The following is a 17,151-nucleotide window of genomic DNA, read 5'->3' on the forward strand; positions in this document are numbered from 1 at the left end:
CAACTTTTCAAGGTATTGTCCGGATATTTAGAACAAATGTAATATTAAAGTACTGGAGTGTCCGTTGTATTAGAACAACAAAAATTGCCCAAAAGAGTGTCCGGGTAATTAGAAGTGTCCGATAAATTAGAAGATATACGGTAGTAGATATTGTGCTTTGTCCAATAGTGAGTGAAAGTATCGCGTCTTCACTGAAGCTAATAATTTTTGAGCATAACACACTGTTTAAATCATTGTATCCAGCCTCATTTATTCCTAAGCTTCATTTTCTTATTCATTACCCAGAACAAATGCTACAGGTAGGCCCCATGATCAGGACATGGACAATCAGACATGAAGCTAAATTAAATTTTTTCAAACAAACAACTGGTGTATCAAGTTTTAAAAACATCACACTTTCAGTAGCTAATCATCATCAACGTTTGGCGTGTTACGAAATGGCTAATGGTAACCTTCTTTGTTTCCTATTCGAATGTGGCCCTGTAAATGCTGTCTCATCACTTAAAAACGAATTAACGCAGGTAAAACAGTCAATTATTGATTGGTATCAGTGAGGAAACACAAGTTTCTCACCCTAATTGGGTAAAGAAGGATGGAGTAACTTACAAAAAAAATAATGCGTATGTGGTCGTTGAATATGATGGTTTGGATCCGGTGTTCGCCTGTATTGATGATCTGGTTATTATAGCTGGAGACAAGATGCTATTTAATGTTCGAATGTGTACGTATAATTGATGTCACGTCTAGACTGCTCCTTATTTAAAATATTGTCGATAGAAGTGTATTGCATACATGCACATCTTCTGGCTGACGGGCGTAGGTATTTGACTCAAAAACACACATTTATGTATTTGTGACACTTATAGTTGTGATATATCCATAATTATTAACTACCATTTATGATTGTTGTGACATTATAATACAGTTGCTTCAACTCTAGTAGTTGTTATAATAATAATGTACATATACAGTTGTTTTACATGTATGTATGGTTACTTTAACCATAGATAGAGTAGAAGAGGGATTGGAAACGGAAGTACCCTCGAAGTGCCATCCGTGTATCTCCGCGGTTTTAATTGAGGCTTACTTTTTAACACGACGGCTAAACATGAATTTCATGAGAATTGTTTTGCTCTCTGTAAGAAGTCCACGAGCAGTTCTGCTGCTAAACATCAACTTTCTCTAATACTTGAGGCCATTTGGGACACAGGACACTATTTAGTTACAAAGCCTTAGCTATATCAAAGGTACTATAGGAACACAAGCATGAAAAAGCGCTCTGTGTACCTATAGCTACTTCACGACAATCGAGATTATATTTTCTTTGTTTCCAATTGATACCTACTATCAGGGCATGTGGTTCAGTAATGGGGGTAGTATAATTATAGTTGTTACAACATTATAATGTACAGTTTTTCAACTATTTTTGATTGTTCTAACCATAACACAGTTGTTTCAAGTGTGTATAGTTGTTATAAACATCATGTACACTCGTTTCAACTATTGTACATAACACAGTTACAACTATTGTTGGTTAATTTAACCATTATGCTATAGTAACACTATTTTAGTTGATGTAACTATTTTGTTTGTTTATTTTAACCATTCCTGATTAATACAGTTGGTTCAATTATCATCACGGTTATTCTTATCCAAATGAGTAGAAACGACTCTTTTTTTAGTTGAGGTAACTAATATGTAAAGTTATTTTACTAGTTGTGATTGCTAAACCAGTAAAAATATAGTTGCTTCAACTGTTTTAGTAGCCTCGATTCCAGGCCGATTAAAATACGGCCTGGTACCTATTGCAGGGGTGATAGTGCGCATGCGTTAGTTTATTCTCCAGAATCTGGGGAATCCCCTTTTTCTTTCTCTCATCTATTTTTTTCTATCTTTGTACATCAGTTTAGTTCTCTATTGCGTTGTGCCAGAAGGCTTTCACACTAGTCTGAAGCCAAAAGAGGCTCTTATCTACCTCTATGACGGTTGTATGGTCAGGATGTCTTACCTTGGATCTGTACAGGCTATGGGAAGTGTATGGTGCCTCAAACTGCTACTTGCGAAGACTACCCGGCTATAGGACCATCCTAGACGTAGATGAGAGCCTCTTCTGTCTTAAAACTAGTGTTCAAGCCTTCTAGACCAACGCAATAGACGGCATAAGCCACAGCTTTACAGAACTCAGTCATAGAGATAAAGTATTACGGAACATATTTTTAGTAAACGGACTAATTTCCTGTGTAATTTACTAAGGTTTTACGTTCGTAGTACGATTACCCATATTCTGGGTAAATTGAAGCGCATGCGCACTATCACCCCTGCAATAGGTACCAGGCCGTATTTTAATTGGCCTTGAATCGAGGCTACTGTTTTAGTTGCTTTAACACAATGTGTAGTTTGTTTTAAATGTATAACTATTTTAACCCAAATTAGAAGTTGTAACCAATGCATAAAATTTAAATAGTTGTTTCAACTAATTGTGATTGTTGTAACATCAACACAGTTGTTTAAACCATTGTAGTTACTTTACAAACAATGTGGTTATTCTAACCCTAATACGTAATAACTATTATCTTTAGTTTCTATAACCATGCGTATAGTCGGTTTAACTAATAATTAGTGATTAATATTAACTATTGCAGTTATTTTAAACTATTTTGTATAGTTGTCTCAACCATTTTATTACGGAGTTGTGTTATATACAAGGTTGTTCTAACCCAGATGAGTAAAAACTAGACAATTGTATTTTCAACAGGAGGGTGGTTATTACAACTAAAGAAATAGAACTTGAAGTAACCATCCCAAGTTAGTCTAACCAAACACTTTTTTCAGTGATATATATGGACAGGCCACGCCCATTTAACACTAACTTTGGTGAAAGTCTACTATACTACTGCTACTGATTCTATCAGAAGAAAATAGCTGTACAACAAACTTACACAGCTCTGTCTCTAGCTAGCTAAGCTATATAGCTCTGTGTATGACTTTTAGGACATTTTCTCTGATGAATCCAGTATTATAGGAAATTGTACGCGTAAAAATATCCATAATTTGGCGCATGCGCAAGCAGTCGATAGCAGGCCTTCTTTTCTATAAAGGCCAGTGAAGGAGGCTAGTTGCATGCCTTCCTTTTTTTGTACGCCCTTGATCGTACTTACTTTTGGTAACTGTGGAGCACTAGATACAACAGCTTACAAGTGAATGCGTATTAAAGTCAGCTTATACATATACATATAATACGAGTGAATTTAATGAAGATTCCCAGTGTAGTTCTGTGTGTCCACAGTGGACATTCATTCTAGAATACTTCCGCAGGATAATGTGCTACCTTTCCCTAACCATAATACTTTAACCGTCGGATTCTTAATTAACAGTGAAGTGAAATGTCTGTAAATTCTCTATCGGGTTTCCAGAGCAATAAAATGCCTAGCAACCATATCCCTTTACAGGTCAGCCGTGGAACCTGGAACAGTTCCATCACTTTAGTTTGCATCACTTTAGTTTGCATCTGAGCCCAACCCACCAAATTAGCTTGATGTTATCGCAGCCCCCAATGAAGTGGCTATGGCTTGTAGAGATGGGCGTGGGTCAATGCTGTGCACAAACTAACCATCGATTTTATGCCTTGCTGCTGCCTCGATGGAAGTATGTGTGGCCTCTAAAAGCTGCACTCTGGTCAACTAAGCTGCTTAGCAAGCATGTAGACTATTGTAGAGCTTGTGTCCACTTGTGAAGTGCCTGTGTAACACAAATGGCTTGCTGCTTCCTCTTCGAAAATATTCTATGGCTACCAAGATAGTCCAGAGGGTCTACCAATGGATATTACTCAGTCCTACATGCTGTATAGCTTGTTTTAAACCTTTTTTTTTTTAAGTGTCCTAATTGAACAGCTCAGCAGAACTTCAAAGGATATCCAATCTGCCACACAATCCAATATCATGCAACATTCACAAGTTGATAACACGCTCCCTCCCAGATTGTTGTTGTAAAATTTACAACAATTTGACCGGTAAAGGGATATACCAATAGAATGCCCTGCCCATACAACAAGGAATAAAATGGTGCAACATGTGTTGCCATAACAACCACGGTTATTACGCTCACCCGTTTTTATCATTTTAAATGCTCGGCCAGCGGTGAGATAAAATCCAAAAAATTTTTTTTATGGATCAACCTATCATATGGTATAAAGGCTTGACTAAGCTTGATTTTCACATCATATGAATGTAACAGTGCATGCTAAGATATATCAATTTGAAGTACAATACGTACATGTATTACTATATCGGTGAACGATCTATGAAATTTACAAGCTCACATAAAGACTGTTTATTACTGCTAATTCTATTTTAGCTATACAATACTTAGTCTACTGATATTCTAGCTATACTATACTACTTGCCAGAGTCACACAGTGAGCCCTCTCCTGGTCTTTCACCGTCCTGGTCCATAGCGCTAGCGTCTAGGTCCATGTCATGCATGTCCTCAGTCCCAGACAGTTCATCAGTGTCTGGCATAAAGCTGGTAGCCTTTGGGAGGTATCCTACTATCCCCTCTCCTTCATAGGCACTGTCATCACCAGAGGAGACATCGCCATTGCTGTCCTCAAGCTGTTCAAGCACATTGGCACAAGTAAACAATCTAGCCATAGCTATAAACTTCATGCGGTAAGATGCTAATGAAATTTTAACATAGCAAGGTGGCTTGGAAAATTCTAGACTAAATTGCACGTGATTCTACAGCTCTTCCTCTATACAGGGATGTGCGTAGTTCGAGCTACTTCCTAAGTATCGCAGAATTAGAATTTCGCAAAAAAAAAAGTCACTATTGCGGGCCACGATCGTGGCCCGTGACGGTTAAAGGGTTAAGGCTTAATCACTTGTTTCTTACGCCCTCCTGCTTTGTTTTTGACCCCCCATGGATCCTTTTCCATGGTAATGATCGTCAGGTTTAATCTCCTGACTTCTGCTTGACAGCAGAATGTGTATTTTTCCTAAGGTGGTATTTTGTATCCAAGTGATGAAGTCATAATTATAATCCTATTCATGCAGGTGGAGAGAGTGAAATATCTCTGGGAGAAGTCCTTTCATTTTTCACTGGAAGTGATCGCCCACCACCAATGGGGTTTCCGACAGATGCCACCTTGTCATTTAATGAGTACAACCCTTACCCCACTTCATCAACGTGTGGATTATGTCTTACTCTTCCATCAAAGTATACAGTGACTATCTAGACTTCAAACAGCATTTCCTTTTTGGGATGCAAAACCACGGCGGTTTTGGACTGTATTAATTGTTGTGTAATTCACCTCGTCCTCATCATTTAAACCCCATTTTTTGGTATCATCAGTCTCAATCAGGCGCTATATATTCATGATCTGTGAGTTTGTGCTATTTATAAGACATTAATAAATTCATGATCTGTGAGTTTGTGATATTTATAAGACGTTAATAAATTAAAGAAAATTTTGTCAATTTTATACTCAGCGTGTACACACTCATACTATATATCACGCTTAATGTAATTGAATGGATATATATGTAATTATATCTAATAGTTAATAACCTTTGCCCGTACAAACTGTACAGTTGCGCAGTACTCATCAATTCCATAGTTACTAGCAGTGAAGTTAGAGTTAGAGGGGTTTATCTCTCGACACAGTTCAATGAAATCAGCAGGAGTGAGGGGGTTTAAGGTGTGTGGTACCTCGACACATTGAGCGTCATCTTCTTCACTGAATGGGGCATTCCAGTCAATGCCATACAATGGAGCTTCTGCCTGCAGATATATAATATGAAAACTCATTAAACCTGGAATGGGATAACATACAATTGATAGTTGTGCGACCTCTCCCTGAAATAATGCTAATCCCCGCATCCACTGCTGTGTAGGTGACAATCCTCTTTCTGAACTCAATGGGTGGCTATTCCAAGAGCGTTTGAATGCTTCCAGTGACTTCCGTATTTTAGGTAGGTATACGTAATGTAAACTGAACAAAAGCACTTCGTCATCAACATCTAGGAGCTCTACTTCCTCCAAGTGATAGAACAGATTGTAGAACAAACACGTACAGCCTCGAAAAACATCCCGCCAAAGGCGCTCGATCCTAGAATTGTGTACACTTCTTCCCGTTATAAATGACCCTCTTCTAGGACCTCGTTCGGGATGTTGCAACATGTAATTTGCTACTAACACATTTTCCCCACCTCGATCTGAGCGAATTCGACTAGGCAAACCATAGCTCTGAACAGCTGTTGAAAAGCTGCGGAACACCGTATCGGCTTTGTTGTTGTCTGAGCATTGGAGGAAAACGACAGTTCGACTATAACCGTCAACTCCCCGTGAATAACTAGCCTCCACCTGTGTGTGTAACATAATTCGTAACGTCATGATATTATCGTATATTTGGGTTATCACCTGATCAATTTGTGGTTGCCATCTATGTGCCATAGCGCTAGTGGGCCATTCACATGATATTCACGACGTTGTATGGTCCTCAGCCTACGCATTACTGTCCCAGCAGGGTCGACACGTCTCTGAGCCTCCCCGATACGATGCTGTTGAACCCTTATTCCACGTGCCAGTAGGTGACCTTGCATCTGACGATTTCCACACATTGGAAATTCTGATACAATGCCTTCCACAACTCTGTCTAGTTGATCATCATTAAGGTCTGAATAGAGACTTGTTATACTTAAAGAATAGTCAGTCATTCTGCGTTGAACAGTTCTAGTTGAAACTCCAAGTATCCCAGCAATTTGAGGCACAGTAAATAGTGTTTCTAGAAGCGTCGCTAACTGATTTCGAGGTATGTGGAATCTTGGTCTTCCATTTGAGCCTGTATGTACAGCTGATGCTTGATAACCTGTTCTGTGGTTGTCCTCATCCTGGGCCAGTTGTAGCTCTGATATAGCTCCCCTTACACACCTCAGTGAATCAGTAACATCTTCTCCGAAAAGCTCGAAACCAGCTAATTCTCTGTGAACAAGCTCAAGTTGTACCTGGTAAGCTTCTAGTTGATCAGCTCCAATAGCTCTACCATCAGAATAGAGATCGAGGTCACTCATAACTCTCCTTAATGTAGACAAACACCACCCTGATGAAGATAAGCTTACATCCATTATTGAACATGTGTAGGTGAACTCTTAATAGAATAACATTTAAGACTAACTGGGAGTGGCCCAGTACCTGTGTTCAGGTGTAGGGCCACGCCCAGCTATGTTATCCAGCATTGAAACCTCTTTTGCATGTACAACTTCACCACACAAATAAGAGAGTATCATTCGCATGTACAACTTCACCATGCAAATAAGAGAGTATCATTTGCATGTACAACTTCACAACTTCACCATGCAAATAAGAGAGTATCATTTGCATGTATAACTTCACCATGCAAATAAGAGAGTATCGTTTGCATGTACAACTTCACTAGCCTCGATCCCAGGCCTTACTTTTTCTTGCTGTTGTCACTGTTCATCCATGCATAAAAGACATAGTGAGGCAGCAAAGAAAGAAATGGGCGTACAGTTAAGAAAAAGTAAGGCCTGGTTTGGGAAATCGCGTGATCCACAAGGATTTTTATGAACGTGGGCGATATGTAGCCCACAATCATGACATAAGATATTCTCCCACGCATTCAGAGTTAATAAGACTGTACTGAGCATGAGACAACCACCAAGCTAGCTGTGCTGCAAGTCAGATCAGAGAACCAGCGTGGCCAGCTCTGGTGGCAGTAGCTACCTGCTATATGATAATGATGACTAAGCTATTCTTGATCTATACTATCAGTAGACTATATAATAGCATGTAGAAAGACACAAGAAAAGGTGATAGTCTGATAGAATCTGAACACATATTACTAGTAGATCATCTAGCTAAGCCTAAGGTATAGCTAGCTATAGTGCTTGCAAACTTCCAGTTCCAAGTCCATGTCCAGCTTGCTGCAGGCAAAGTTTTAGTTAGTCATAGATCTCTGCGTGGGCAGTCCAACATCTCTAGCTCAGTATGCCCACGCTCATTTTCACCCTTCTACCACCCTTCTACCCTCACGCGACTTCCCGATACAGGCTCTCCTTTTTCCTAACTCTACGTCTATTTCTTTCTTTATTCCTCCAATTAATACCGTATTTTATCTCATTGAACGATTAATACAGTATTTTATCTTATTGAACGATTGTGATAAAGAACAGAAAAAGGAGAGCCTGTGTAGAGGCTACAACTTCACCATGCAAATAAGAGAGTATCATTTGCATGTACAACTTCACCATGCAAATGATAGAGTATATCATTTGCATGTACAACTTCACCATGCAAATGAGAGAGAGTGTGTCATTTGTATGCACAACTTCACCATGTAAATCACTTTAGTACTAAATAAAAAAAGGTGAGGTTTTGGCACTGATCACCCCCCATAATAAACATCCTCGCCTCGCTTAATGAGGGCTAATTTATTCCCCAGTAACCTCGCGGGTAACTGAGATTATTGCAAATCTTGGATTTTATGAGTTGTCACTAGTATTCTGTCAAGTTTTCCAGTATCCAGTGCAACTGTGCTTTATATAGATAGTGAATAACCATTATTCAAGCTCTATTTACCGTTGCAACTATCTTCTTCATTGAATTTAGGTAAGTTTAATCTTGTATTGTACACATTTATCCCTTTTTCTCTGAAATGATTAATGTTTAGGTCATATACTTCAATATGCTTGTTGGTAAATCATGTGGTATCACCCCGGCCCCAAGCCAAAGAAAATTAGTCATACATCAGCTGGTAGAATTTAGTGCTAGAAAAAAGTTGAATTAAAGAGCACCACTAAAGATCCCTTTTTTGGGAATATGCTAAGCGTTACAGAAATTTTAATTTTAGGCATACATTCCCTTATGATTGGTGATCACCCCAAGAGCATTAGTTTTGGATCAGGTGGATGTATAGCTTTTGTGTGCATGAATGTGTAGTCACCTATTTGTACCTCACAATTGTTATTGGCCCGGTAGTAGATTGTGGTGAAGGGCCTGTATTTAACTACTACAAATGCTGTTTCATCTATATTTTATATAGCAATACCTCGCAAGCCAAAACTTACTGAGTACGCTGAAGAAAAGAAGACAGAAGAATACCGAAGAATACCCCTCCTCTCTACACCCCTACACGTCACCGCCCTCGTAAATGTTATTGGCTGTTCCGGCTATATATACACTCTTGTATGCCTCACCAGCTTCTCTCCATCTAAGACTGTCTGATTAGAGTGCTAAACTAATCATAATTATAGCTGTAATAATCATTTTTATCGTGTAAGTTTTTGTTAATGTTGTTCGGTTTGATCCCACTCGTTTTACACTTAGAAAGCAACTGGCAGTGCTGTGGAGTGTTTTGCTGTCTCCAAGTGTATGTAATTATACTTAATGAATTGGAAATTGAAATGTATACACGCTCACCAGCCTAGTATAATTATATAGAAACTTCGTACAACTGATTCATCAAAAGTGAAAACAATTAAGAAAGTTACATGGTGTATTATGTATCTTGTCGTGTGAATGATCATGGTTATTGCCTCAAACTAGTGGACTTCTTGATGGTTTTCTTTTTCATTTAATTTTAAGTTGGCAGCAAAAGAGAAGCCTCTGACAGTCACAAATACATTCACAATTTCAGGGAACTAAGCATCCTCTGATGATTTTATATCTACTGTGAAACAAGTATCCAATACCACTATAGCTCTGTACATTCTCCTTACTATTACCATGTACCAATGCACTGTTGATTGTGTCTCTTTCCTCTTCTTTCACCGCTTACAATGAGTTTTCCTCATTTGAGGCAAGAAAAGAAGACAAGAAAGCGAGGCGCGGATGTTTTCCGAGGCCCACTTCCGTTTCCAATCCCTCTCTCCTACATCTATGGACTAAGTAAGTAAGTAATGCACCTATCAATGTGTTGCCCCACCCCCCCCCCCCCCGGGAGGGGTCGGGGTTATATGGGGGATTTGACCATACCTCAGGTCAAATTCCCCCAGGTGGGGGAGGATTCTGTGTTCAAATCCCCCAGTTAACAGGGGGTTTTTGAGCCCCAAGCAGTTGCACTGCATAAAAACAGGCTATAAAAGCAGTCTTTACTACACAAAGCCAGGTCAAATCCCCCAGTATGGGGCCAAAATGTCAGCTTATGAGGTGGGCGTGGCTGTGACATCGATCAACACAAAGCTGGGCTCCTGGTTCAGCTCAGCTCTCCATTCTCTCACTTCAGGTACGTATGCTATTTATGCTAGACGTATGCACTGACTGGATCTACCATAGGCCTCCATGCTTTTGCACTTGGAAGTGCATCTACAGATAAACATGGCTGCCATTATTTTTATTAAAAATTATAGGTTGTTTCTCCATATGTAACCAATCCTAGATTACATCATCTATATACCTTCCTAATGACGTCATAGTAGCTGGTAAGGTGAATATAGTAGGTAATGCACCTATCAATGTGTTGCCCCACTACCCCCCCCCCCCCCGGGACATACGGGGGGATTTGACTCAATTTGACCTGACATTTTGGCCCCATACTGGGGGATTTGACCTGGCTTTGCGTAGTAAAGACTGCTTTTATATCCTGTTTTTATGCAGTGCAACTGCTTGGGGCTCAAAAACCCCCTGTTGACTGGGGGATCTGAACACAGAATCCTCCCCCACCTGGGGGAATTTGACCAGAGGTATGGTCAAATCCCCCATATAACCCCGACCCCTCCCGGGGTGGATGGGGCAACACATTGATAGGTGCATAACTAGTAGCATATATGCAGCAGTAGCACTGGTAGCTCTGGTAGCAGTAGTAGCACTGGTAGCACTGGTAGCGCTGGTAGCAGCAGTAGCACTGGTAGCTCTGGTAGCAGTAGTAGCACTGGTAGCGCTGGTAGCAGCAGTAGCACTAGTAGCACTGGTAGCAGCAGTAGCACTGGTAGCAGCAGTAGCACTGGTGGCACTGGTAGTGCTGGTAGCATTGGTAGCAGTGGCGTAGCCAGGATTTTGGGAAGGGCAGGGCTCAAATTATTTGAGCAGGGCCAGAGCGTAACACCTAAAAAAAAGGTCATCACTTTTCCTCAGCAGTCAGCAGGCATTAGATGGCCCTGCCCATATTTCCATTCAATGACATCATTCTAGTAACTATGCATGCAGAATACATGGACAGATCACGGTAATTCAAGTGTTGATAAAGCACAAAAGGGGGGGGGGCTCTAGCCCCTCAGCCCCCCCTCTGCCTACGCCACTGGGTAGCAGTAGTAGCACTGGTAGCTGACAGGGGCGTAGCTTAATGGTTTCCTAGTTGCCCAGAAACCCCCTTGCTTGCTGAAAAATGGGTGGGGCTGATCATGTGCTGAAGTTAATATTGACCACCAGTAGATTAATATCCAGTCTGTATTTATTGTGCCTATTAGTTACCTTCTGCAATCCAAGATAAGAGACCAAGATCAGCCCAGTTCCTCTACTACTGCTCAGAGTCAGACTCCAGACTGTATTTTACAGTGTATACTGCTAATGGCTGGAGACTAGCAAGAGTATGGATTGATATCTAGCCTGGATTTATTTCAATGCCTGTTATTAATACTAGTTTAGCTTCTGCAATCCAAGATAAGAGACCTGATTGTCAGCCCAGTTCCTCTACTGCACGCTCAGACGTATATGCAGTCTCACCACAATCTGATTCTCAGCCACCAACCTCAGAGCTCATGCCCACTGGTCAATGCCAATGGTACTGATTCCTGGTAGTACATTTGTACTTACAACTATAAAGTTTAGGAGATGAGGCCGAGGAGAACTGAAGCTACGACTTATCAAAAAATGCAGCCATAAGGGGTGTAACCGGCATAATTAAGGGGCGTGGTACAGGAAGTGGGCGTGGTCTCTTAAATTTTGCTGCGCTATCGCGCCGCCTTATTCCTTCAGAAACCCCTTTAGTAAATATCTAGCTACGCCCCTGTTAGCAGCAGTAGCATTGGTAGCAGCACTGGTAGCAGTAGTATAGCAGTATAGTATAGCACTGGTAGCACTAGTAGCAATAGTAGCACTGGTAGCGCTGGTAGCACTGGTAGCACTGCATGGTAGCGCTGGTAGCATTGGTAGCACTGGTAGCGCTGGTAGCAGTAGTAGCACTGGTAGCGCTGGTAGCAGCAGTTGAGTAGCACTGGTAGCGCTGGTAGCAGCAGTAGCACTGGTAGCGCTGGGTCAAGTAATAAATATACAAGCCATGCACCCAATTAGATACCATTACCACTACAAAGTTATATGTCATTCTAGGTACTGCAGCAAGCGATGAGTACAGCTACCTATTACCGCAACGCTCCTTGGAGGGTGAGCCGGACCATGACTGAAGGCCATTAATATGGATAGGAAGCCCCTCTAATTAATCAGAGGGGTGCAACCTCGGTAATTAGATAATGATGAAGCGTTTCTAATAATTATGATGCTCCCCTAATTAAGTACTTGGGGGTAAAGAGGTGGCCTAGCCAACAGTTATAGCGCTGGTAGATCTAGCAGCAGTAGCACTGGTAGCGCTGGTAGCAGTAGTAGCACTGGTAGCGCTGGTAGCAGTAGTAGCACTGGTAGCGCTGGTAGCAGCAGTATAGCACTGGTAGCAGCAGTAGCACTGGTAGCAGCAGTAGCACTGGTAGCGCTGGTAGCAGCAGTAGCACTGGTAGCACTGGTAGCAGCAGTAGCACTGGTAGCGCTGGTAGCAGCAGTAGCATTGGTAGCAGTAGTAGCAGCATGCAGTAGCACTGGTAGCAGCAGTAGCACTGCATGGTAGCACTGGTAGCAGCACTGGTAGCACTATAGCAGCACTGGTAGCATTGGTAGCAGTAGTAGCAGCATGCAGTAGCACTGGTAGCAGCAGTAGCACGTACTGGTAGCGCTGGTAGCAGCACTGGTAGCACTGGTAGCAGCAGTAGCGCTGGTAGCAGCAGTAGCATTGGTAGCAGTAGTAGCAGCATGCAGTAGCACTGGTAGCAGCAGTAGCACTGCATGGTAGCACTGGTAGCAGCACTGGTAGCACTATAGTAGCACTGGTAGCAGCAGTAGCACGTACTGGTAGCGCTGGTAGCAGCACTGGTAGCACTAGTAGCAGCAGTATAGCAACAGTAGCACTACTGGTATAGCGCTGGTAGCAGCAGTGAAACAATTTTTGGAGTTTTCTACTATACACAATGGTATTATCAGTAAAATTTCTTAGCCTATTATTCACATTTATGTAGCATGGGCACTCTCTACACAGTAGGCCGCAGACACAGCGTATAATTTACGTCCTCCATTTCAGCACGTCCAGTTACCAGTGCATGATGAACGTCAAAGTAGATGCAGTTATGGCCATACGGATAAAAAATCTTCTTCAATAAGATGTACTAGTCTTCTGTACAAAAGAAATACACATCTATTGTTCGATGTTCTTGTTTAGCTGCTAACAAGTCTTGCAGTTCGTTTTGCCTCTGTTTTAACTGTGGTAATCCAAACGGTACTCGACCACCCATTTCAAGTCAACGGCAACGTCCGGAAACGCGAATCAGACAGAAGCATGCATGCCTGGCAGAAAACCTATGCAAAAAGCTCATTGTATGCACATCATCTTGATGAACGAGTCACACAAGGACCCCACACACAGTTGGAATATTTATTGTTCTCACAAATTGTTTAGTTTTTAAAAAAGGCACAGTGCTACTGAAGCTGATTTGAGCCTAGCACCGATGATGTACGAATTGTGTATTCAGTTAGTGTCTAAACTGGGCCTTACTCTGCCACTTGGTAAAAAAAACAGAAGAAGAGCTGCATTCCCTGATTAAAAATTATCTTTGAAACTTTTCTATATCTTTAAAACATTGTGTGAGGCCCATATCATGAGCAACACTGCTTAAAGACGTCAGCTAGAGTAAAATTATGTATGCGTTAATTGGCTGCAAACACTATCATAACCACGTACACAGCCACTGGTGAATTATGATTGTGATCATTATAATTATTCTATATAGATAAAATAATTGTATAATACGAGAGAATTGCTGATAATAATAACCTTTTATGAAGTGTAACTAGTATAGAGTTTTTTAACTTGTTATAATTATATGGCATGACGTATATATATAGATCTACATAAGTAAACCGGCGTAAGGTTTGTACATCTACATTTACAATCACGTACATGAGAGGCTGTATATAATTATGATAATTATTATCTTCAAGGTACAAATTATCAGTGAGTATATTAGGCACATCATAATTATTGCACTCGTTGGGCAAGCTATAATTATAGATCTACCAGCTTCCAATGCTATACCAGCACTACTATTGATTTAATGCTATACCACTTGGTAAAAAAACCTGTGTGCTACCTGTGCTGCCAGTAGTGCTATAATGCTGCTATTAGCGCTACAGTAGTACCATGCAGTGCTATACTGCTTCTACTATATATATACGCAGTGATCATGAACAATAGATCAGCAACTTCTAAAGCTAGAGAAATTTTGCTAGCTGCATGCTGCAATGTTATGCTCAAGATCAATATGTTTAGCTCATACCTAAATGTTTACTATGGAATGAACACAAACAATTATTATGAACTCATTATTTTACGAACATGTAATTATATAAATCAAGTTAGTCACTATCAGTCTTATACTTATATTTTTTTGTTTAGACCTTGCCATGTCACATATACATTGCAAAACCATTTTGTTATGGTTTTGTATGTTTTAAGCGCATGAGTCCTAGGTACATTTATTTATCTATTGATAGATAGACTATACTACTTTCATTGCAATATTAATTTTGTAACATTATATATAATTTTTTCAATGAAAGATATTTCCCCCATAGCCTCGATCCCAGGCGGAGTTTTCGCTTTTATAACGGCTGTTCACCTAACCGTTATAAAAGCGAAAACTCACCTAACTGTTATAAAAGCGAAAACTCGGCCTGGGATCGAGGCTACTGCTACCAGTGCTACCAGCTACCAGTGCTACTGCTGCTACCAGCGCCACCAGCGCTACCAGTGCTACTGCTGCTACCAGCGCTACCAGCGCTACCAGCGCTACCAGTGCTACTGCTGCTACCAGTGCTACTGCTGCTACCAGCGCTACCAGTGCTACTACTGCTACCAGCACTACCAGTGCTACTATTGCTACCAGTGCTACTACTGCTACCAGCGCTACCAGTGCTACTATTGCTACCAGTGCTACTACTGCTACCAATGCTACCAGCGCTACCAGTGCTGCTACCAGTGCTGCTACCAATGCTACTGCTGCTACCAGTGCTACCAGTGCTACTGCTGCTACTGCTGCTACTGCTGCTACCAGTGCTCTAGTACTACTGCTGCTACCAGCGCTACCTGTGCTACCAGCGCTATACCAGTGCTACTGCTGCTATACCAGTGCTACTAGTGCTACTGCTGCTACCAGCGCTACCAGTGCTACCAGTGCTACTGCTGCTACCAGTGCTACTGCTACTACTGCTACCAGCGCTACCAGTGCTACTGCTGCTACCAGCGCTACCAGTGCTTACCAGTGCTATACTGCTGCTACCAGTGCTACTGCTGCTACCAGCGCTACCAGTGCTACCAGTGCTACTGCTGCTACCAACGCTACCAGCGCTACCATTGCTACCAGTGCTACCAGTGCTACTACTGCTACCAAATGCTACCAGCGCTACCAGTGCTGCTACCAATGCTACTGCTGCTACTAGTGCTACTAGTGCTACTGCTGCTACCAGCGCTACCAGTGCTACCAGTGCTACTACTGCTACCAGTGCTACTAGTGCTACTGCTGCTACCAGCGCTACCAGTGCTACCAGTGCTACTACTGCTACCAGAGCTACCAGTGCTACCGCTGCATGCTACTAGTTACCTACTACCGTATAGCGCGAAATTTTCGAGGCACTTATATTTCGTGGATTGGCCTCTAAAAACCATTTCGTTGCACAATGTTCGCGGAATGACTGCTTACCGGAAGCCACGCCTTTAAATATTTGCACGATAGCAGGTAATTATAATTAAAGAACATCTTTTCGTGGACTTAATTTTCGTATAGAATTCTAACCCACGAAATCCGCGAAAATTAAGCCCCTCGAACATTTCGCGCTATACGGTATATTCACCTACCAGCTACTATGACGTCATTAGGAAGGTATATAGATGATGTAATCTAGGATTGGTTACATGGAGAAACAACCCATTTAAAATGACTGATAATGTTTATTCCAGTCCTGTCTTCTCTTCTTGAACTTCTTGCTTCTTGATATTCCTCTTAGGTATTTCACTTTCATTATTGAGAAAAGAAGGCCGGTGAAGGAGGCTAACTCCTTAATTCCCTGAGTGAAGTGCGGCCTGGGATCGAGACGTATAATATACTTCTGTCCAACAACCACTTATTCAACAAGATTACAGGACAAAAACAAATTAATCAATGCCACATTTATCTTATCATTAATGTACTAATGTAATGAAAAAGAAAGGGAATCAAAACTAAAAAACATTTGCAATGTGAACGTTGCTAGGATTGCCAGGAAAAGAAAAGCGCAAAAAAGCGAAGAAACAAGAAATTCGGCGAGTGCATAACTTCAATCCATTACAACGTCATAAACATGTACAGTCGAGTGACCTACTGTTGATAATGATTTTAGAATCAAAACACAAGTTGGGTAAAAATGAACCGAGAAGAATTCACAATCATCCACTCACACATCCAACACTTGCATGTTTGCTCAACACTGTAAGGGAAAACATCACAAACACAATACATACCTTGCAAAAAATTCATAAAAATTACTGAAGGATTTCCAAGCAAAAACAAAAAATTGCGTTACATGTGAATGAAGTTGTAACGGATTGGAGTTATGCACTCGCCGAATTTCTTGTTTCTTCGCTTTTTCGCGCTTTTCTTTTCTTGGCAATCCTAGCAATGTTCACATTGCAAATGTTTTTTAGTTTTGATTACAAAATAGATTTCATACGGTTCTGTGCACACATCAGTATAATAAGTGCACCTCTCACAGATGCTAATCATAATTATACGTGGATTTATTGGTTGTGTACGCAAGTCTATTATGGGACTTCCCCTGGTAGAGTATGGGATTTTCCCTAGTCCGTGTGACCGGAAGTGGGAGTAACCCAAAAAATTCGCAGTGCGC

The 17,151-nt window shown here is 41.1% G+C and overlaps 2 protein-coding genes and 1 long non-coding RNA gene across 3 annotated transcripts in view; 2 read left to right on the plus strand and 1 right to left on the minus strand.

Moving 5' to 3' along the window:
• Positions 1–17,151, plus strand: part of LOC135334204 (uncharacterized) — a gene marked incomplete in the record, with an annotated part of 688,739 nt that overhangs the window by 340,856 nt on the left and 330,732 nt on the right.
• LOC135336691 (uncharacterized) lies at positions 6,038–7,129 on the minus strand. The gene is made up of 2 exons (XM_064532552.1): positions 6,418–7,129; positions 6,038–6,360 (listed from the first exon to the last, which is right to left on the minus strand). Exons 1-2 carry the CDS (start codon positions 7,119–7,121, stop codon positions 6,189–6,191), a joined length of 876 nt encoding a protein of 291 aa, XP_064388622.1. The 5' UTR covers positions 7,122–7,129; the 3' UTR covers positions 6,038–6,188.
• On the plus strand, positions 8,427–9,420 carry LOC135337482 (uncharacterized). The gene is made up of 2 exons (XR_010395148.1): positions 8,427–8,625; positions 9,059–9,420. It is a non-coding gene; the product is annotated as an uncharacterized LOC135337482 (long non-coding RNA).

The sequence above is a fragment of the Halichondria panicea genome, chromosome 1 (genome assembly GCF_963675165.1).
Source record: "Halichondria panicea chromosome 1, odHalPani1.1, whole genome shotgun sequence".
NCBI classification, from domain to species: Eukaryota; Metazoa; Porifera; class Demospongiae; order Suberitida; family Halichondriidae; genus Halichondria; species Halichondria panicea.